General features: G+C 42.4%; 1 protein-coding gene across 1 annotated transcript; it reads left to right on the top strand.

The window, feature by feature from the left end:
- Positions 1-609: 609 nt before the first annotated feature.
- On the top strand, positions 610-12,679 carry LOC124257574 (brevican core protein-like). The gene is made up of 4 exons (XM_046691673.1): positions 610-726; positions 4,683-4,936; positions 5,954-6,136; positions 11,427-12,679. Exons 1-4 carry the CDS (start codon positions 674-676, stop codon positions 11,627-11,629), a joined length of 693 nt encoding a protein of 230 aa, XP_046547629.1. The 5' UTR covers positions 610-673; the 3' UTR covers positions 11,630-12,679.
- The last annotated feature ends 11,389 nt before the right edge of the window (positions 12,680-24,068 follow it).

A 24,068-nucleotide genomic window follows, 5' to 3' on the forward strand; every position in this document is an offset into this window, starting at 1 on the left:
CCAAGAAGTTGAATTAGTACTGTATTTCAGAAGCATAATCTTTAATATTACAATTGATTGTAATTGATTGTCCAATTTGTTTTCTAACTTTTACATCGTGTGCATTCTACCAGTCGCGAACCGACATAATTTTAGTGAATATTGCAGGAGTGTTGTCATTGTATCTATGCATTGATCTGAACACTTCATAGTTAAGGATGGCATGTCTTGTATTAGGCTCATCTAATCAACTTCATTACTGGGAATCAAGTACAGTTTATACGAGGATGGCTTTTCTGTTCCAACAAAATTCAATTAGTATATTTCAGAAGCAGAACCATCAATTACAGTTGACTGCCGACACAACTACTATTTATAATGAGACGTCAGTATAGACACATGCAATCAAATAAATATATAGTGTACCAGGATTTGTTCTTCTTGAACGGTCATGCATGCCTGGAAACCTTACTGTGTTGTGACACCAGCAGATTGTCTTAAAACAATCTTTAATATTACAATTGATTGTCGATACAACGACAATTTATAATGAGTCGTCATCAAATAATACCGCGTTCCATGAATAATTCTTCTTGAACGGCCTGGCAACATTGACACCGGCAGATCTGTCGCTGGTGTCGCTCTTAGAACAAGTGTCTCTTGAAGATATCATATCAAAGACGGTCCCAAATACATGATGAGATTTAAGATCATGATGTGTCTGCTGCAACTGCTGTCAAGGATGACGTAAGTGTTTGAACATAGTCCTTTTTCAAATATGATGACAGAAGGAAAATGAAGTACTAATTACATGTAACCTTCATTACAAATAGTCATCAACCATAATTCCATATAACCTGCAACTATCATCACATATGATCGTCAACTGTAATCACATGTAACCTTCAGCTATCATCACATATGATCGTCAACTGTAATCACATGTAACCTTCAACTATCATCACATATGATAGTCTGAAATAACCACATGTAACCTTCAACTATCATCACATATGATCGTCAACTACATTCACATGTAACCTTCAACTATCATCACATATGATCGTCAACTACAATCACATATAACCTTCAACTATCATCACATATCATCGTCTGTAATAACCGCATGTAACCTTCAACTATCATCACATATGATCGTCAACTGTAATCACATGTAACCTTCAACTATCATCACATATGATCGTCAACTACATTCACATGTAACCTTCAACTATCATCACATATGATCGTCAATACATTCACATGTAACCTTCAACTATCATCACATATGATCGTCAACTACATTCACATGTAACCTTCAACTATCATCACATATGATCGTCAACTACATTCACATGTAACCTTCAACTATCATCACATATGATCGTCTGCAATAACCACATGTAATCTTCAACTTTCATCACATATGATCGTCAACTACAATCACATGTAACCTTCACCTATCATCACATATGATCGTCAACTACATTCACATGTAACCTTCAACTATCATCACATATGATCGTCAACTACAATGACATGTAACATGGTTAAGGGGTTCATTGAGTGTTTTGCTGTCACGTGACCAAGATGGCGGGGACTGGTATGCATTTTCAATCGCTCCCGATCTCTCTATCTCTTATATTGTAATTTGGCTAAATATCACTGAAAATGTATTCTCCCTGGTGAGCCATACATCAATTGGATAATAAAAGGAAAACAAGGCTTCCTCGTCGACCAGCGCTACCGAGTCGGACACGAACACGAGAGGCACGCCACAGAGTAAGCGGCCTGCAGACATGAACACAGGTGATTTTGTTAGACAGCCGCTAGACACTGTCCATGCCTAGTATCCCTACCCCCCTTCTATCCTCTCCAGGGTCCGCTTCCACTAAACCCCTACCCCACACACCAAATGTTTGGACAACATACCCAATGTAGCCTTGATATGAAAACCATCATGACGAAGCTTGAAAAAATGGACGCCAAGCTATTGACGCCATTAAACACGATATTGACTCTATAAAAACAGACATGGCAAGACTTGAAATAAAGGTTCAGGAAATAGATGGAATTAAACAATGCCTGGATGAAGTTGAATCTGCACCAAGTTTGTGGGTGAGAGTTATGACCAATGGATCGACGACTAAGCTACTCTTGAAGCGGACCTTCAATCTCTGAAAAACATGCTAGGTACTTGTGTACCCGAGATCCCTAAATCGAGAGAGGACAATTTAGCTTTACGTGAGTACGTCGTGGATCTCAGGTGTAGGTCCATGAGAGACAATTTAATATTCACTAATATACCCGAGACCGAGCCCCAGCCCACCCTCGAACACTGTGAGCAAATCCTGAAACTATTCATAAAAGGATCACCCTTAGTTGGACAGTGAAAACATGGAATTCAAACGTGTCCACGGAATTGGCAGCAAGCGACAAGGTGACGGAGACAGACCCCGACCCCTTATCGCCAAGTTTATCGACACCAGGGAACGCGATGCTGTAAAATCGGCCGCACGGAGACTGAAAAGAAAGCCCTACAGTGTCATAGAGCAGTTCCCGGAGGAAGTTGCTCAGTACCGTAGAGAGGTCCTGATGTCCCTGCTCAGATCAGCTAGACAACAAGGTAAACAGGCCTACATGGTCATCGACAAGCTGTATGTGGACAGGAGGCTGTAGTCTCCCTACAGGATGGCAAGCTTGATGGACATGCCAACCCTAGTCAGAGATGTTGAACTCAGTGTATCACAGGACTCACACTCTAATACTGACTTGGACTCACTTAGCTTTTTTGCTGCGAACTCTGTATTTCAGGGAGCGCATAGAGGTAAATGTGAACTGTCATACCAAGGGGATATCAAACTACTCCAAACTGATATCAAACATAACCACATGTCATATGAAACTAGTGATACACGGATAAATAATTCTTATGCACTATATGTTAAACCTAGAAGGTGTTATTCATTTGAACAAATACCTGATACTAATTGGGAACAATCTTACAAATCTATCGATGGAATTACTTATGAAAAAGGTGTTGCCCAAGACAATATAGACAACATGGTTATGAATGACAATACTGAACTTGTAAGAAATGAGACAGTTGCAGCAACACATGCTGATAAACAGAATGACCTAATGCCCAACATTGAAAATACTGTTAGTGCTGACTGTACTTTTGAAGCAATTACAGACTGTAAAAATATTGAAAGAGTTCACACTTGTGATCTTGTCACTAATGCTGACATTACAAATTCTGTGGCTAAAGGAAACAGTGCCTCAGGTGTTGATAGCATTATACTGCCTGCAGATAATAACATCTTAGATGATGATGATGCTTATGATGACGCTGATGATGATAATGACGATGACGATGATGATGATGATGATAATGATGATGGCGATGGATGTGAACAAATAATATCGTTAAATAATATCGTTAAATGTATGTGGATTAAGAAAGAATTCCTGAATCTAATTGACAACAATGACATCATTGGTTTTCAGGAAACAAAGACTGATCATTTAGATGACCTACAGATAGATGGTTATACTTTATATCTTAAACATAGAACTGGTGCCAGGCGAAGGTCTGGGGGCATTGGAGTAGCCATTAGAAATAAATATAAAGATTTTATTACTCAATTAGATGACACCTGCAATTATGTTTTATGGATTAAGATCAGTAAAGCAGTATTTGATTTAGATCAGGATATGTACCTTGGTATAGTATACATACCGCCTGAAGGATCTAAATATTCAAATACAGATACCTTTCATGATACTGAACAGTCAGTTTTAAATTATGTCTCTTGAGTAGGGGACTTTAATGCAAGAACAGGTACCTTATGCGATTACAAGATTTTTGATGAATTCCTGAAGGATGAATTTGACTTGGACAATGCAGATATTGATGAAACATTAGAACCTGAATCTATTCTTGATGAACATTATTTGCCTCATGTACGTGGAACACAAGATAATGATAAGGTAAATAACTATGTAATAAATTGATAGATATACGTAGAAAGTTGAGTTTGTTTATTTGTAATTGTAGGATTGGCCACGATAAATTGACAGGCAAAACAACTTACAAGGATACCAGTGTAATCGACTATTTGTTGGCATCATCTAAATGTTTGCAAATCCTCACTGATCTAAGAATAAGGGAATTCTCACCATTATGTTCCGATATCCATTGCCCACTTGTCTTCAGCCTGAAAACCTTACACCCTCCTGAACTTTTGATATTCCGAACATCAAACCATAACCTACCGGTTGAGACTGGCCGCTGGAGTGGAGTACCCAGAGAAGAGCGACTTTGCCCTCTCTGCAGCTCACCAGCAGTTGCAGATTAGTTCCATTATCTTTTTAAATGTGAAGCCTTTATTTCAGAAAGATCAGATTTTATCCCAAATCAATTTCTACAATGGCCGAATCTCTTAAAAATGGCGAACCTTTATAAATCCAAAAGAACAAACACTTTACGTTACTTAGCAAAATATATTAGAATTGTTTCCAAAAGGCTCCAAATATAACCTAATTTGTTACATTTACGCCTTTTCAGTTAGTTATGATATATCTTTGTACATGTATATGTATTATAAACTTCGATGTACATCCTTCATGAAGAGAGCACCGAAGTTAAAGAAGAACCGATAGCATTGATAATATTGATTTCTTGATTTGTGTAACTCAAGGAATGGAACCAGATCAGCGTTTGAGCTGCTGACACAACGTCACATTGGCCACACGGTATATGAGTACCAGATGACGACATCGTCGACGACACGAGCAGATACATGCGCTGCCAGCTGTGCACGACACCCACGATGTTCTATCTTCAAGTTCAACCCAAACACGTCCTTGTGCACTATCTTCGTTCCAGACACATTCCTACAAGTCAGCAGCGGAAACCTGGGAGATGCAGAGAGACACTATGCCTTAACAAACGGTACTGTAACAATTACTGGCGGTATTTCTCATGCTGGAATATCAGAGTGATTTAGTTTTATGCCGCTTTTAGCATATTTTCCAGTAATATCACGGCGGAGACATCAGAAGAAGGCTTCACACATTATACCCATGTAGGGAATCGAACCCGGGTCTTCGGTCTGACGAACGAACGCTTTAACCATTAGGCTACCCCTATCCCCCATGGAATATCAGAATAAACAGAGGAAAATAACTCTCGATGATCCCCGAAACAGATTCAGACTGCCACACATTTGACATAAGGGGCAAAAGGTGGTGTGAGCTGGAAATCAGTAATGACACCGGGTGTTCGTGAAACGAGTAAGCACATGCTGGCACCCTAGTAAGCACATCCTGCCCTAGCAGCAGCACCCACGAGTCCCGCTATGAGAGTTTGTTCGTTGCACGATGCCGCACATTAGAAGCTATAACACCCTTCCCACAGATACCACATGTATCGTTCTTCACGTTTACTGTTTTAACAAGACAGAATGTGTGCTGTGGATGTAGGAGATTAAAAAGTCACAATACAATAAAAGGGGTTGCATTCCAACTTTTAATTGTATGATGATGATGATGTGTGTGTGTGTGTGTGTGTGTGTGTGTGTGTGTGTGTGTGTGTGTGTGTGTCGTGCGTATGACATCAAACATAGATGTAACATGTAACCTGTAAAAACATAACAGTGTTCGATAAGAGATTTTAGGTTTTGACATGCGCCACCTGTTACCATGTTTATATTTGACTTGCCTCTGTGTGTGTTTGTGATGGGTGGAGCAGGACGCACGCGCCTTTTCGCGACCTCCTGATATCATCACTATTTGATAGTGATTTATAAACACATGTCAAGGATATAGTCGGTCATCATGTTGTCATGGAAGAGGTTTTATTGCCTTTGAATGCTGTGTCCGAAATGAGATTTGTCTCGCATTACATTTCATTTGTGATTGATTTTCTTGGAAGTTACAATCAACAAAACATGTTGATATATACATTCAGGGTGGTGCCCAGTAGAATACGGATACATCTTCCTAAAGGATGTTCAGATGTGTATCTGGCTGTCGTCCACGCAGGCCACCCAAGACTCCGCCGTCAGTCAGTGTGGTCTACAAGGGGGCAGACTCGTAGTACTTGCAGACACTCACAAATGGGAAGCCATACAGAAACTAACTATCAATATGGGTAAGTAGCAAGGCTATATTTTATCAGCCAATTACTCCTGTTCAGCCAGTTGAAGGCTCTGTTCAAACAAGATATCCATGATGAAAATCTCTTTTGTTGTTGTTAAGATTGTTGTCACAATTAGTCAATGTTAATTTTCTAGCATTTACGCGACGTGATTTCATTTTTCTGTTATCCTGCGTGTTGGTGTCTATCATATTCATTCATTTATTTATTTCAGTAATAAGGCCTCATGCCCACGTACATATTACATGCAAATATTTACAATTGGTGCTGCATTTCCGAAATTTTAAAGATATGACGATCGTAGACTGACAGCGTCTTTCACAAAATCTGCCAGGTTTTTTAACAGTAAAGCATCAGAGGGCTGTAGCATTCTTACAAGAGTCTCTCTGTGACTGATAGTGCCCACGTGTATATAAGGAAAGTATTTAAGACGTATAGCATGATAAACAAGACAAACAAAAATAAAATGAATTTCATTTTCAATAGCATTTAAACTACATAGTGGGCAAAAACGGATGTTTTTGTCCATACCCTGCCTCCTTCCTGTATTTTGCATTATATCGAGTTCGCCAATTCTGAACAAGGTAAGCATGTGTGCGTATTCTTTACGTAAACTGCTTAGGTATAGCTCGGGAAAGAGGGACACTCTGAACTCTGCATAAACATTTAGCTAGGATGACCGGGCTCTGTGTAAAAATGTCTCCTTCATGTGTCTATTATATATATGAACCATCAAGCACTTCGTGTATAAGTACCACAGGCCTATGACGCCACCATATGAATAAATGCAGATTTCGTAACTAAATAACTAGGCTATGTTGATGGACAACATATTCACGTTAATGATAATAAAAATAATGGCATGACATTTGGACTCGACAAATGTAATACTCTTCATCTGAAACGTGGCAAGGTAACTAATGATGGATCGGTCAAGTTACAAGTGGAGGAGGTATTGAGCATCTTGTGGAAGATCAGGCCAACACCTATCTTGGAATTCAAGTTCGAGACAAGCTCCAGAATGCCCAGATTCATGGCAAACTTCGGGCTGAGTATAAATCTCGCTTAAAAATCCGGAACTCAGAGCTAAATGCTCGAAACAAGGTCAAAGCCACCGATACTTTTGCTTTGCCAGTCCTTTCTTATTCCTTTGGAGTAGTTGATTGGACAAAACAAGATATCCAGAGTCTTGACCGTCTGACCTTCTGACAACAGCGCCCACCACCCTCGTTCCTCTCTCAATCGTTTATATACGCCAATCAAATCAGAAGACCGGGATTTGATTAATGTGGAGGCTCTTCATGATAGAATTCTTTTGTGTACTTTTGCACGTATTAATTTTCGAATGATCCTCTGGTGATGCATGTCAAGACTCATGTCAAGGTATTCCTCAGCTATTTTAAGCGTGACAAGGTTGTTGGACAGAATCTGAAACTGGAGGTTGATTTTATTGATGGCGATGTACTGCTGGACGGTACAGCGACTGGAGTAAAGCAGGTGAAGTCTTTCGCCAAGTCTGCCCAGAGTCGGTCATTTGTGGAGATGCTTTCTGAGAAACCATTGCATCGTGTGCACATGACGTGTGTGGACAGTATTCTAACCGACACCTTGCTACCCAATACCAGTCACTTCCCACTCGCAATAGCCAACATGTGATTCTAAAAAAAGATATTTTTATGAAATGGTGCAATGAATTTACAGAGACTGTCCGACACCTTGTCAGTGGATGCCCTTCCTTGCACAAACAGCATATCTTAAACGACATGATGGCATGGCTCGTTCTTTTACTACCGTCTCTGCCATGCCAGTTGCTTTGACTCTGAGGTCCATCCATGGTACGACCCTGAACATGTCCAGGGCGTCATGGAAAATGATGTTTTCAAACTTCTGTGGAATAGGCCAATATACAGCCTCAGAAGAATTCCAGCCAACAAACCTGATCTTGTCCTTTTTGATAAAGCCAATGAATCTATTTATATCATTTGTTTTTTCTGTCCCTTTTGACAGCAACGTGATTGGCAAGATTCAGGAAAGCCAGGCTAAATATGTGGACCTCGCCTTTGAAGTGTCTCGCTTGCATCCCATGTACACTGTCATCAGATTCCTCATTGTTACCGGCGCCCTTGGTTTGGTACCTCCTGATCTCTTGGTGCAGATCAGGAGAGTGCCCGGGTTCTCCACAGGGAGCACAGCCCTTCTGACACTCTGGTATTGCAGAAGGGTGCAGTGTCGGGGAGTCTTCATATTCTCCGGAAAGTTCTTGGTGGGTTCGACTTGGCAGCGTGTCCTGGGAGAAGTCCCATTCGCAGTCTGGGCTGCGTGTAGAATGGGCAAGGGCCCTGAGCTGATGGTGAGCCTTACCAGCCTCACTGTGCCAGGATCACCCGAACCCCACCTCTGCATACGATTTTTAATCTGTAAAAAATAATAATGTGGTTTTGTATAGCACTAGATTCCATGAAAACATATGCTCAAAGTGCAACACGAAATAGAATACAATACATTTAATTTATAAAAGACTGGATACCAGGTGGAAACACTAGTGAGTCTCTGTACAGTTTTAGATGGTGAAGAGGTGAGTTTTCATCTGTAACTTAAAGTTGTCAAAGCACTTAATTCCTCTCATTTCTAAGGGAAGGTCATTCCAGAGCATCGAGGCAGCAGTTCTGAATGTTCTTAGTCCATATCCCTAGGCCTTCAGTCTGTAATGTGGGACTTTCAGAAGATGTTGCCTCCCAGAGCGAAGAATTCCTGCTGCCCGATGTTCACACAGGAGGTTATTTAGGTATGGTGGAGTTGTGCCCTCGCGCCACCTGAACATCAACCAGAGTATCTTGTATTTGATCCTGGCTTCTACAGTGAAGGGCATTGAGAAACGGAGTGATGTAGCTCATCCTTAAACAGGTGTCACAATCCTGGCGGTGGTGTTCTGTATCATTTGGAGTCTCTTCAATGAAGATTTGGATACACCCAAAAGGAGACTATTGCCAACATCTAGTCGCGATAAGACGAGTGATTACATAAGGCTTTTTTGTGGCCTCAACAGTGAGATAGTTCTGGATTTGACCGATGGATCGCAGACGGAGTGAGTTTTAGTTTTACACCACTTTTAGTACTATTCCAGCAATATCACGGTGGGGGACACCTGAAATGGGATCGCAGACGGAACTAGACAGACCTGCATAGGTTGTTCACATGATCTTCCATGGTCAGACCAGGATAGAATTGATCTTCAGTAACCCTTGCTTGTCGTAGGAGGCTCGCTCACTTGGTTAACACATGTCATCGTATCTCAGTTGTGTAGATCGATGCTCATGCTGCTGATCACTCGATTGTCTGGTTCAGACCCCATTATTAACAGACCGCCGCCAAAAAATGGAATATTGCTGGAGTGCGGCGTATAACTAAACTCACTCACTCATTCCACGGTCAGATTTGAGTCAATCACAATGCCCAAGCTTTTGACACGAAATCAATTTGTGAATGACAGATCGACTAACCAGTCTCTTCTATAGATTGGCGCTGGTGTTTCGTACCGAGAAAATGGCCTCTGTTTTCTCTGCATTCGGTTTGAGCATCCTGTTCATTATCCATCTATGTATATCATATGCACAGGCTGTGATGTCATTAAGAGCAGATGGTGTCATATCATGTCTTGAATATTTGGGTATCGTCTGCATAGGAGTGTTCATTGACGCGATGTTGTTGTACCACCCGAACAATGCTGTTGGTGTAGAGAAGAAAACGTACAGGTCCCAATACCGACCATTGCGGAACACCGCAGGCCAGGGATACTGGACTTGACCTGTGATCACCGATGACAACTGACTGGTATCTCCCTGAATGATAAGATAAAAACAGACTTAAAGCTATAAAACAAACTTTATGGATAACAACTTCTTTTATTCGTGAGTGCGACATTTCGATACAGATATATGTTTTCATTTGATTCACTTGCCGATTTGAATGAGGCTGTAGCACGTATGCAGTCGGCCAAGCGTGGACAAAGTAGGATCACAGACTTTGTAGTAGAAAGAATGTAACTGCGGTATGAATGAATAAATAAACGGAGTAGAAGTGTATCGGATTGTACAGTATGTCTTTATTGTTCTTTCAATGGAATTTCGTGAATAGCGAACTAGGGATATAACGAACTAATTTCAGTGGTCCTTTGGAGTTCGTTATAAAGGTATTTTACTGTATATATGTATACACACACACTGTATATATGTATACACACACACATACACATACACACATACATACATACATACATACATACATACATACATACATACATACATACATACATACATACATACATACATACATACATACATACATACATACTGTAACAATGGTAACGATGTAACGAAGCGAACAACGTAATTAACATATTTGGCTAGGCAGTGAGCTGATGAAGCCAGTGAGTAGACAAAGGACAGGCGTGGAAGCCAATGATGTACAAATAATAATGACATGTTTATACAGTGGAGTTTATACAGTAGATTGGGCTTGGTGGAGGAGTGCATCGTAAGCGGATGGAATGAAGCATCCTTGGTCTCGATTGATGTTGGGATTTTGGCGTTTGATGTGGATGGCTTCGATGAGCTTGCCTTTAGTGAAGTCTGTTTGATTGTTAGCGAGAATGGTGATGTCAGACCACTCTATTTGATGATGATGATTCTGTGCACGTGTTGCACACAGACGCAAGACTAAGGTACTTTTTTTAGATTAAGTCCAAGATAAATATAGACAGGACCATAGAACTATGACATTCTTTTGGTAATCGTCATTTAATTAATGCAAGCTAGGGTATGTTATTTTCTCAAGCGTACGGCGATTTGAGCTGCGGGACCAGATAAAGGGTTTCGTGCAACATTTGAACATTATTATACAGTACTACGCAATTCCACATTTACATTGATAAAACGTAAGGGGTAAACGCAAGTGCCACGGTCAAAACTGAAAACCATACGATCCAGTAGTTTTACATGACAAGCTCATGTTTACTTATATTTGAAGAGGAGAGGGGCGGTGGGTTAGCCTAGTGGCTCGTCGCGCTGAACACCCGGGGATCGATTCCCCACATGGGAACAATGTGTGAAGCTCAGTTCTCGTGTCGTGATGGACTATTGCTAAAAGTGGCGTAAATCAACTCACTCACTCATTATATATATGTGACGAATGGATCCGGTACATGAACTATCCTAAAACCGTTGTAACTTTAACGGCAAAACGACAATCGCTAGGTCTATATTGAAGAATAATATGTGAATTGCAGGTGTCTACGTGTACGTTGGTGCCGATGACAAGGCTGTAGATGGGACCTTTGTGTGGAACAACGGACGCCTCGTGAATGCCAGTATGTGGCATCCTCATGAACCAAATGGTCAGTTGGCAGAGAACTGCGTTGCTGTATACAGAGGTCTGGTCGATGTTCCTTGTTTCATCAAGTTAACGTTCATTTGCGAAATCCTTTGTTAAATTTAATGACTTTGATATCTCTAAAAATACAAGTGTGTTATACTTTGATACATTTCTGTACTTGTATGATTTATCAAAGATCTCAATATGAAACCGATGGGACCTTTTCAAGAGTCTCTTTGATGTCTCATTCATTTAGGTAAATAAGTGAAAGAGAACTGGTCATTTAACCATTACGGAACTATATCAGATCATCAAAGTAAGTGAATACATTGAAAAAACCAAAAAAAACCTATTGATCATTTAACTTGGAGAGTTGGACAGGTGTTAAAAATACGAGAAACTTTGTGGATGATGTCTATTTTTGTTAACATGGCAGCAAAGAAAAACATGTATTACTAAGCACAATGTATCCAATGTACACAAAGACTGGTAACTAAGATTGATCATGATTAATCTAGTCCTTAAGAGGGAAACAGACATAGGTTTTCTTTTAACTGAGACTCGGTTGCTATTTCCCACACATAATAAACACTCGTGTTGAATCCTCCATTTCTTAAACAGATTTATAAGAAGTTAACCATGTTCGATAATCACAAACGAAATGTTTTTGTTTTTGTACAGAAAGGGTCAATGTCATTTCAATGCAGAGAAACCTAAATTGATCATTTTTGATAAGTTGTATTTAGAAGATAAATAGTTACGTTTGTGAAATTTCCGGGATTCATCGTAATTCAACATCCGCAAATTTAGTTTAAAACCGGCGGCTTTAGCCGCATGTTTTAAACGCTTAAATTTGCAGGAGCTGGAATTCGTTCACCTGACAAGGAGAACTAATGGGTTTTGACATTCTTTCAAAGGGGAGATGGGCTACTTGATGATGATGAAACATAAACAAAAGACATATTTTTTTCAAGATACTTTAATTACGCAGGTAGTCATTTGGAAATTGTAATAGCTTTAAATATTTGGCTATAGCTTTTACTCCCTCGGGTAGTTTTTCGGAGGCTCAAAGAATATTGTCTGAACAAGCTAGCAAAGCATTATTTACGCTATATAGAATAACTAGTAATAAACCCTATTTTCAAGTTAGCCAACAATAGGGATTGTTTAAATTAAATTGTGTTCTACCTATGTACACAAGTAGAATATTACGTATCTTACATTATTGGTTAAAGCTTATCAACTGTGAAAATCATAGATACATTGGTGTTGTATATGATGCCTTATCAGAAATGTCTATAGTCAATCCAGAATGCAAAACATGGGTTACTTTACTGAGAGATGTACTGTGTCAATATGGGTTTGGCTATGTGTAGTTGCTGCAAACTGTATCTTGTAAGACTAGCTTTTTAAATGAATTTAGACAGAGTAAATGACATCCAAATCCAAATGTGGAGAAATCACCTTTTATTATCCAAAACTGTGTTCCGCAGAAGATATCGCTTGTGTGAGATCATATGATATCCCCTAGGAGATATCGTTTTGACAGTAGATATTGTACAATGCCATGACAATGCTATGACGTCATCAACTTGATGACGTCACAATGCTATGACATCGCTGCACTGCAAGTCTAATGGTAGTACAGTGTTGAGAGATGTATATTTTTCATTGAAAACTAATGAAGAATGATTTTTTATCATAAATAGAATCTCACCCTCGTGTCTACTGACATCAATAATATCAACACGCGTTGATAAAGGTAAAAATATTCACAGCAAGCCTCGGATATTGTAACTTTATCAACTCATGGTGATAAAATTGATATCAGTAGACACTTGGGTGAGGTTCTCTATTTATATCTTAGTGACACTAGATTGTATCTAAATATTAAGGACACATTTGAATTTGAAGTAGGATAGAAATAGCTAAATATAGAATAGCCTTCCTTGTAGCAACAGGCAACGTCCACGACGGTCAGGGCGTACTTGTACGTTTTGTTTCTCACCCTGTCGTGCGGGAGAAACAGGAGGTCGGCTTGATGGGTACGATTGGGTATGGAAATGTCAAACTTTCTTCTCGGGATGTATTCGGGAGCCGGCAGGTACACTTGCCAGATGGTTTGTTTTTAAGCCAAGCTTTGGCGGTATCCTCGGAGACGCGAGCGGCTTTGGCTAGCTTTGGAATGGCACCCACACCTTTCTAGTAACCCCGAGGGCTGTAGTAAACCTTCTCCATGATGTACACACGCTATCGTTCATTCAATTGTCTCGACGCATCGAGTGGAGTTTCCTTTATTGGGGGTCTCGGAAACTCCCAACGCGTCGAGGCCTACTGTTGGTACCCATAGCTATAAGTGTGGATGCCATCGTTTGGTATCCAGGTGCGACAGAGAGGTCTTGTTGAGTGTGATGCCGTAGATGTTGTGTTTGTCGCTTCTTTTTGAACGTGCGTTTATCGAAGAGAGACTGTTTGAAGAGGGTGTGTTTGATGAGTTGTTTCACCACGTATTCCTTGACCCCTTTCCTCCTTCGGATTTTGTCATGATCGGCTTTTTTAATCGAATACATTTTAGGTCTTAACCCGACGTATTCCGCGATGGGTGTCCCCGCGCATTCGTCCTTCATCTTGCCGAGAACCTTTTTATTGGTCGTGCTGTGTAGGGCGTGGTCTGGGGTGTAATCGCTGGTGTTGTACAAATTGATGTGTTTTGCCATGTCCTCGTACACGTCCTAGGTACGAATTTCCATGAGCAGTGAATCCGTGTCCGTGTACAGCACTTCACATCTATCGCCGTACTGGTGTTTGAGTCGGTTGTAATAAAATTTGTACATGAGATGTTTGGAGAGGTCGAGAATGATCATCCCCACGTAGACGGGCCGGTTGAGCTTGATGCGGCTTTTGTTCATGTGTAGCGCTGCCAAGTCGTTATCGAATAGCTTGCTCCGGCTAAAGGCCGGGCTGGCTATGAGTTTCCTGAGTTTTTCTTCCTAGTGAGATCGTTTGACCATCACCCGGTTTCTCAATTTGTCCATGGTTTTACCGAACACCGAGTTGTTCATCAGTTTGTAGAGGTTTTTCTCGAAATTGCTGGTGGCCTGTTTTCTCAGCTCTGTGTTCAGCCAAATGTAAGGTTCCATCCAGGGACTTTGATCGAATTGCAGCACCCTATGTATTTTAGTCAGCTTCATGCCCAGCGACAAGTAAAGTTGCAGATTCCGATAGTGCACCATGTACTTGGTCTTGCGCATCAAGCTTATTTTTCCTGAGCAACGGTTCACCGTCAACCGTTCGGGAGCCAGCGGATAGCTGTTGTGAGCAGCGTGCAATGCCGCGGGATACTCCAAATCCACTTCGAGGATGTAGCCTTTGTTCGAATCTGGTGCGATGCTCGTGATATTGATCTCATCGTCCAACCTTTCGAACCTGCCTGTAGGTAGAGACTGGCTCATGGCCCAGCCGCACAGGTTGTTGGCGTCGAGATAGAGGAGATGGTTGGTGGGCTTGCTCGGGTCGTAACCTTCTACGTATGGGTTGTTGGCTCTAGCGTACTGTTTACCTCTGGTTTTCTTCAAGAGCGGATCCCACGAGAGACCGGGGCTGGTGTAGTACCAGACAGGGTCGAGTTGATACTGTTTCAAACACGTTGTTCTGAACGTCTCGAACACATGGGCCAGCAGCAGGACGTCCGTTTTCAAGTACAGGTCGTGATAATCACCTAAATGCCGACAGCCCAGTTTTTCCCACACGTTCTGGGCATGGTCGTAATCGTCCTGCAATATAGGGGATTTGGTCAAATGGCTGTAAAAGCGGTCGATGGGAGGTAATTGTGGCTCGTCAAACTTTGACCAATCGTCCATGTATTTCGTACCACTACACGCCCTTCCGTAACAACAAAGACCGAGTCGCCACGTCGGTGTATCAATTGGTAATGGCGAAGGTATCGTTGGCCTTGACCAAACTGTCGAGCAACGACAGGAGGAACTGAGCACTGTCGATAAATCTCAGACCGTTGAGCGAGAAGGAGATGTATTTCTCCGTGTTGTTGGGGATGCATTTGATATCGCCATCGATGTTCGAGATGGCCTGCATGATCAAGTGAGCATCGTACCCTCTCAAATTGTGAAACACCACGGGGATGGGGAGGGATTGGGAATCGATTCTAATCTGGAGGTTGTACGCATTGTGGGTGGCACTTCGGTATCGACAGGTGATGTGGCAATGATCTCTCACGACATCCCCGTTCAGGGGTTGGTCGCACACGTAGCAATTCTGAGCCTCTTCGTGAGCGAGTTTATCCTCCGGCGTCATATCCATGGGGGCAGGGTCTGACAAAGCTTCCCTCATGTTTGGTTCTTCGCGTTGTAAGAACGTGAGAAACGTTTCGGCCGCATCGGGACCTCAGTAGATCACGGGAGTCTCTGTTTCACCGTCGCATCAAACGACCACGTACCTGAACCCGCAGGCTTGGTGTTTTTTATGGGATTTGTACGTGAAACTGCGATTTGTGTCGGGTGGCGACGTGTTGCGGTCAACCCGTTTGATGAGCGCTTCGAAGTCAGCGTAAATGACACTGGCATTTGATGTTTGCGATTGATGAACGCTAAGATGTTTTGATGTTCTTGAGGCATGTCGATTCAGACGGCCGTCTCTCCCACGCCTCGGCAATCCGCCTGGTGTGCTTCCAGCAGGTTGGCTCGCGTGAAGCCGTGCAGACATCATTCGCAGAAGTGTTTCTTTTTTCTATGCTTAGCAGGTTGTTTGATTTTAAGCCACGGGTTGGTCTGTTTTCAGAACGAGTTTGGAGTGTTTCGTTTCGGCTAACAAGTTTCTCACGCGTTCTCGCTCAGGTTTGGTGGGAATCACGTCATTTTCCCTTAAACATTCCTCGAACGAATCCCTATCCTTGCAGTGAAACAGGACGACCCATCACGTCTGTTCCCTGAGGTCTTTCAGGACCGACTTGAATTTTTGCGTGAGGACCCAAACGCTGTGTTTCATGTGACGTCCTGAAAACGCTAAATACGATAACATGTCTCTCTTTTTGGTGATCTCTGTATTCACGCTGCAATTGTCTAGGATAAACAGCGTCGATTGTCCCTCAGACTTCTCACGAAAGGCTCGCAACCAGTGCTGTAAACGTACTCCCCGGGTTGATTGTGTACACCTCTGAGTCATTCATCACCCACGCTCTCTCCGTGTTCATTTTACCGACGCGTATCGTAGGGCAAAGAATCCAGATATGATCGAACACATTCCGATATTACCCTTCCAGCATATCCAAGACAAACACGGTCTTCCCGCATCCCGTCTGACCACCCACGATGGCGCAGTTAGGATCGCGAGGCAAATCAATAGATGGCTTGCACGAATCTTCCATTGTCTTTATTAAGCTGCGCATCCATGATCACGTACAAATATAGGTTTAATTTACCCGCGGTTTGAGCCTTCTTGGTGATTTGGATGGTGATCCCCTCGCTGCCATTCTCGATGCGACGTCTGCTACCGTGCAAACGATCGTCGTCCGTAGATCGCATGTTCAACCACAGCGCATACTTGGTCGTCAAGTACTCTCCTAGCGTCACTTAGGCGAGACCGAGGTGCTTGATGATCGAGTTGATTTCCGGCGGGCGCTTGATCGCCGGTTACTTTGGGATCTCTTTCGACTGACCGTAAGCGCGCATGCCTTGGCTGAACAGCTGGTTGGGCACGCCCTCGACGGTCACCTCGACTTTCGTGATCTTGGGGTCCCAATACTTTTCGTTCGTATTCCAGCCTGTCGTCCAGTGCAGCTTGGTAAAACGGCATGTAACCCTCCAGCAACTCGAAGTAAAGCGGGATGCAAAATCGGTTCCCAAATGCCTCGGCGATGGCCTTGTGTTTATTCGCCATTCCAGGTTGGGATAGCGCACCAACAGCGTTTGCTTCTTGTCGATCGTGCTCGGATTATTGGTGATCGTCAAGGATTGACGCCCGGCTTTGAGCGCCAGGGGTTCTCTCAATGTTCGGAAAGGATCGAGTTTTCGTCTGTAGGCCAACATCGTTTATATTGAAAGTATTTTTTTATATCTTTAATAGAGCCATGGCTGAAGGTGGTTTTGGTGATGATATTCCCATGGACGATTTGGGGGGACCACAGAACCCCTTTGCACGATGACTATGATTACGCCGACTCTTTGTTAACGAGAGACCTCTTGAGCGATGAACTCATAAAACAGACCGTCAACGACTATTACGATGCTTTAAAACGAGATAAAAATTACGTCAAGCCACCGTATCGAGACTTCCAAGTTTTTTATCGAGAGCGGAAAACCAGAAAACACGGCGTCCAATTTTCGTTCGTGACGAATTAAACCTGCGAGATTACGGCGGCGCAAGACACAAACAACTTCCACCCAAGGTCGTCCAAGATCTGGAAAACGTAAGGACTGGACTCATTCGTGGCTCGCTCGTGGACAACATGGCCAAACTGAAAGAACTCGACGATCGTATCGCTTATGAGACAACCAAACTCGAACAAGAAGATGTCATGGACAAGGACATCAGCCAACGTCAGATCGAGGAAAGGCTACGTCAGTTGAACGACGAAAAATCGACCCGATTAGAAGCGGCATCATACAACCGAGAATTGACCAATCGCAGATCAGCCGCATGCGCAAAACCATCGACCGAGTTTTGAACGACGACACCACGTTGGCCGGCAGGATGCAAACGTTGTTCCGGGAGCAAGGGCAAGGGAACACCATCACCAGCATTCTGGCGGCTTTGGGCTTCATCATCTCGACCCTCGTCTTAGTGCTGACAGGCGGCGGCGGTACAACACCAACACCCACAAAAGGTAGCAAAGTCAGAGACTGGATCCAAAAACAGTTGAAATCACTCGGGGAAGCCCTAGCGAGACTGCCCTGCAAAGCCGCGGAAGCCATGCCGGGCATCTTGGGCAGCATCGTGTCCTGGTTGCTAGGCTTGTTGTCAAAAACGGGTGGTTCGGCCAGAACCTGTTGGCGGTCGTCGTCGGCACGGCCGGCCTGGTGTAAGTTGCCGCTGAAGAAGTTTTAAAGAAATGAGGCACACCCCAACCGCGATTCCGCCGACCACGAGCGCCGTTTTACGATCGAGGTGTTGCTGATGTTCGACCACCGATGTGGGGCATGGTGGTGATGTGGGTTGAACGTGGGGCAGCTCCGGGGGTGGTTTTACTATGCCCGTTGCATGCGTGGGTGGTGGGACTCGACTCACGTTGACATCGGGATTGATGCCCAGTTTCTGATCGGCGGTCGCGATGACGATTTCGTTGTTGTAGCCCACCACTTTGTGGATCCTCAGTCGCCGGTCTGGCAATGGCATCCTCGACGTTCGACACGAAATGTTTCGGCGCGTCGTAGGCCGTCCCTTGACCCACGATGCCAGAACGCGTTTGCAACTGCGCCCCCAGCACGGCCAAAACGTACGTTCAAATCGAATCGTTCAGTCTGACGACACCAGGACGAGAAAACCCTTTCGACGTATCCAACATATATACTTTCCAATCGTCTTCAGCGTAGGTGAAAGCAACACCGCCTTTAAGATTCATACGATCATCTTGCCATTCATTACTCGACAGAGCAAAGTCCTGACGTAATAAACCTCATTTCAGTAAATCATCGCTGATTTTTTCACAGTGCGTGCTCCACTACTTGGCATTTCCGGAACAAGAGCAAACTGATGGTTGGGGTTATTCAGTAAATCTTCTCTGATTTCTTTCACAGATAGCGTTCCACTGTACGGAATGCCCAACCAGTGGTTCGTACCCGGTATACGCCAATTCGCATTCGGATCGATTTCGAAATCACCACAAATCCGTTCGTAAGCCCGCCTATTGTATGGATTAATTACTGCATTCCACGCCTTGTCCTGCGGAAGCAGGGCGCTGATTTCTTTGAGGATGCGTATGATTTGGTAGTAAAAGTGAAACGTAAACACAGACTGACTCAGCGGATCATGATGAGTGTCGTTCAAGGTAACACTGCACCCCGTCGTCGCGCACCACACGCGAAATTGAGTTGATTCTGCCAAAATTGCATCTGATGCATCATGCATGTACTGCCTTGACATTCGTGACCGAAAGCCTATACTTTTCAAAAACATTGATAAATCGAGCTCGAAAGTGGGAACCCTCCTTTGCATCCACCACGATCTTCGTTTGCGTCAAATTAGCAGCACTTATATTATCGCTTTTAGGATAAATCACTCCAGGCTTGTACTTGGGTGTAGACATATTGAAAGTATACCGCAGTGTCTCGTATATGTGTAACATGTACGTCACTCTCCCGGGAATCACAAACGGCAAGCCCGTTTTACTGCTGCATGCGATCGATAACACATTGGGGGACCTCGAAGTCGCTCTCTGCGATCTCACCTACTACCCGTGATGGACGAACATTAGTCAATCTAGAGGGAACAACAAGCTATTCATCGACTGAATGAGTCAAATGGTACGCTGACGTGGTAAGCACGACCGATAGAATTCAAGGAGAAGGTCCTTCCACGCTGCTGAGAGCCGTGCCGGTTAAAACGGAAAAGTGCAACGCGAGGCAACATCATGGAACTCAAATTATCTGTTTTAGATAAAAAACATAAACCAGTGCATATCGGCTAGCTAAGCGCCACGCTGCACATAAAAAAACCATGACTCAAGTTTCGGGTCCCGGAACGGCCATGCGAATTAGGAAATGTCCTACCACAGCGATCTCCGTTCTCGGGGACGACCCTGGGGTCGAAGGCAAAATATATGGTTTAGAATTAAGAAACAACACTTACAGGCGAGTGGAAGTCCGTGGTGGTGGTAACCTAGGAGATTTAGACGATGTTGTAACCGGAGGGCTCTTGAAAAACACCCAATACAATCTCGTCCGCAACGGCAATAACAAATGTGTGATGGTCCCGGCATTCGATGGCAATCTAGGCGATTTAGACAATGTCGAGACCCGAAGTCTCTTAAAAAACATGTTGTACCAGTTCGTCATAACCGATGATAACCAATGGACGTTGATCTCCTCCCAAATCGACTGGCTACTCGATATCACCTTCGTTTCTCCCTACATGTTTGTGGAGTCGAGGGATCATTATAAGGGGATTCTCATAGCGCCTTACGTCCCCTCGCAACGAAGGAGTGTGCTAATGAGCCTCATCCCGAATAAAGGGGGTCATTTGCTAGCAAGTCGACCGGATAGTCGAAATACGAGTTTACAGTTGGTGTTTGAATTCATGACACGAACGATTTCGCACAAGGGATTCCAAACAATTCTACGCTTTATATTGAACTCTTTCTCGGGGAGGCATCACCCGACCGAGATGTAAACCTCCGTTGGCCTCGAAAACATCAAAATCACGTATGCTCAATTTACATACAGCAAAACGTCAACGCTTACGCGAGTCTCGAAGGAGTCACGATTACCTTGGAGAATAATATTGCGCTCACGAAGATTTTTTTACCACCCAAATTCAGACGTTCAGGCACCTCTAAGCTGCATGTGCACATCGAAGGATGCCTCTCGATAGACCATCGCAGCACGCTATACATAGCTCTATTCATTACACTTTGCTTTTGTTTTTCACGTCTTATAAAGGGTTTTCTATAAGACTGCATGACTGCATTACAACACCCACCTTTCATTAACCTTTCCTGACCTGTGACGTCCTGCCTACATTAGCATACGCATCAGCTATGACCACGTGACTTGGATCAGTCAATGCATTTCCCGTAACCTTCCCTCAACCTCCCTTAACCAAAACTACCGTCTGGGGACCCGTCCAAAACTACTTACCTCACATCTGATATTTCCTAATGACCTCAATGCTCTATTGTAACACTATTTGCCTTGTAAACGTTCCGGAAATATGTAAAACTCGTCAAATATGACCGAAGCAGAAGTTTTATGTCCGTTAGAATTGCCGATCTAAACAGATCCTTAATCGTTATCTGCCTGTAAGAGCAGGCAGGATAGGGGAGGCGGGCAGGCAGTTGGAAGAGCGCAAACAGACTAGAAGAAAGGGAAGCCAGTGACCAGAAGGGGCGTAGACTGTTCAGCCAATCCAGCCGGCCTCTGTCTGGCAGGTCGCTCTGACTCTGTAATATGTGTGTAAATTGTTCGGCCTGCCTCACAAATTTGAAATCCGAGAATGAAACACCCATTCTTTGCACGCCAGGACTCCTCGGGTTGTTTTAGGAGTGCAGGGTGTTCATCTATGGAATCATATTCAATCGGAAATGGTGCTCCCTTTAGGAGGACGTTTGTAACGGGGAAAATTGTTCGGTTTTTTAATATTGTATTACCTGTTATGTGGAATTCAACCTGATGTTGATAGGAAGAAGACAATAGATACCAACAACTGAAGTTACAGATCAATTTCTGAAAGCAATTTCTGAATACCAACTACAGTTGTAAGCTATCAAATATTTGTCATCCAAACTACTGTTCCACTTAAGATATTACTTGTGTGAGGTCCGTTTTGACAGTAGATTTTGAACAATGCCCTGACGTCATCAGTTACATGATTCACAATGATATGACGTCAAAAACCTGATGTCGTCACAATGCTATGACATTGCTGCACTGGAAGTTTACTGGTAGTATCGTGTTCAGATATGTATATTTTTCATTTAAAACTAATAAAAGTAATTTTTTATGATAAATACAATCTCACTCTCGTGTCTTCTAATATCAAATATATCAACACTCGTTCATAACTTTTATCAACTCGTGTTGATATAATTGATATCAGTAGACACTTGGGTGAGAATCTCCATATATGTCCGGATTGTATGATATCGAACATGTTGGTATTATTGATGTAAATCAAAAGAATATTTTTGTCTGTTATCTAATGTTGTATGTGTCAATTACTCAGTGTGAATTTTGTGACATAGTTGGTCATTTTGAATAATGTTTGTACTGATTCTGACTGATCACTGTTATTAATTCTGATTCTGACTGATCGTTATTCAATATTTTAATAAAGTGATTATTTCCCCAATAATAGCGTTATGTTTGTATTATACACCACATGGTTGCATGGCAAAAAACGTGAACACCGCATGGCGTTGGTCAATATCCTCCTGAATACATGTAAACTGACATAAGGTACACAAAACTCGTTTTCAAAGGTTACATGGAAGTAATGCTGTTCTGGATCGATATTCTCACAAATTATAATCTCTCTTTGCAAGGGTTTATAGTTGTCGTTTCGTGATTCTAATCGAGTCGATGTATAAACGTTAAAAAAGATTAAGATCGTAACAGCATATACAACCTGTTTGGTAAAACTCTTTTCTAAAGAATGAATGATAAGATTTAAAAGCCGTCACTGAACATGGGGTGGGGTCGGGGAGATAGGATTGTGAACACCACAACATTTACACCTAGGCCGGTATATTAGTTACATTGGGTATTAGCTGTATATATCATATTACGACAAATGTAGAATGAATCCGCTTTTAGTATTATATATCGTATCATTATTGATTATTATAGGGGTAACGCTGTTTTTCAGGGCATTATCATTTGCAGAAGCCCTATGTCTTCAATTAACTGCCCGACGATGGGCTTCTGCACATGATAATGCCTTGAAAAACAGCGTTATCAAACCAGTATCATACATTTAATTGTAAGTTTACTTCAAACCATTCGCAACGGGCTGTTGACCCAACACTGTTAGGTCATGGAACGAGACTTATGACGTCATTATTGAGCTGGACGTCATCAGGTTGACAATACAAAAGTATACCCGAAAATATATTTTAAATTTATTTATTCTCAGGTGATGCTGATATTATTATATGGCTGTGAGATTTGGGGAGTCAAACAAAATGAATTATTGGAAAAGGAACATCTTCTGGTCTGCAAATGATTTTTAAGGGTAGGAACAAACTCCTTATGCTATTGTATATGGCGAATGTGGTCGCTATCCAATATATCAAACCGAAACATGTGTCTCATTAACCAATTCAGACAATGACCTACTTTTCAGCCGATCCGAATTTGCTTGTGTGAAAGTGAAAAGAGACACTACAAACAACTGTGGTTACACTGAATTCCAATTCCTTGTTTCATAAGAAAATGATATTTATAAATTAATTTTAATTTTAAAGTTTAGGTATCGTTCATAAAATATATTTTGTTTTCTCATGGCTTTGGATATATCTGGATTAACCAATCATTGATAAATTAATTTTCTCAAAGTTGGACTTCCACTTTGAATAACAGCTCTAGATATGTGATGTATAAAGAATATAAATTCATATTTGAACCAGAAAGATACCTGTATATCATATTAGAACATAAGGTGAGCGCTACTTACACCAAATTTAGATGCAGTCTTGCCACTACGTTACAATGAAGGGTTGCAATCAATCGAACCTGGTTTACGTTTCTCTCCCATTTCCAACTCCTCTATAGAGGATGAGTATCATTTCACACATCATGTCACTTGTATAATGAATTGAGAATAACTTTTCTTCCGGAACACTTTTGGAAATTTCCTTCTATCCATAAATTTAAAAGACTATTATGTACAT

Source organism: Haliotis rubra, unplaced genomic scaffold (genome assembly GCF_003918875.1).
Source record: "Haliotis rubra isolate DU_JTF1 unplaced genomic scaffold, ASM391887v1 Scf667, whole genome shotgun sequence".
NCBI lineage: Eukaryota > Metazoa > Mollusca > Gastropoda > Lepetellida > Haliotidae > Haliotis > Haliotis rubra.

Excerpts from the sequence above, each read along its gene's own strand:
- LOC124257574 (XM_046691673.1), top strand. The coding sequence starts at position 674 with ATGATGAGATTTAAGATCATGATGTGTCTGCTGCAACTGCTGTCAAGG. Across the intron at positions 727-4,682 it reads CAACTGCTGTCAAGGATGAC|GAATGGAACCAGATCAGCGT; the intron begins GTAAGTGTTTGA and ends GTGTAACTCAAG. Across the intron at positions 6,137-11,426 it reads GAAACTAACTATCAATATGG|GTGTCTACGTGTACGTTGGT; the intron begins GTAAGTAGCAAG and ends TGTGAATTGCAG.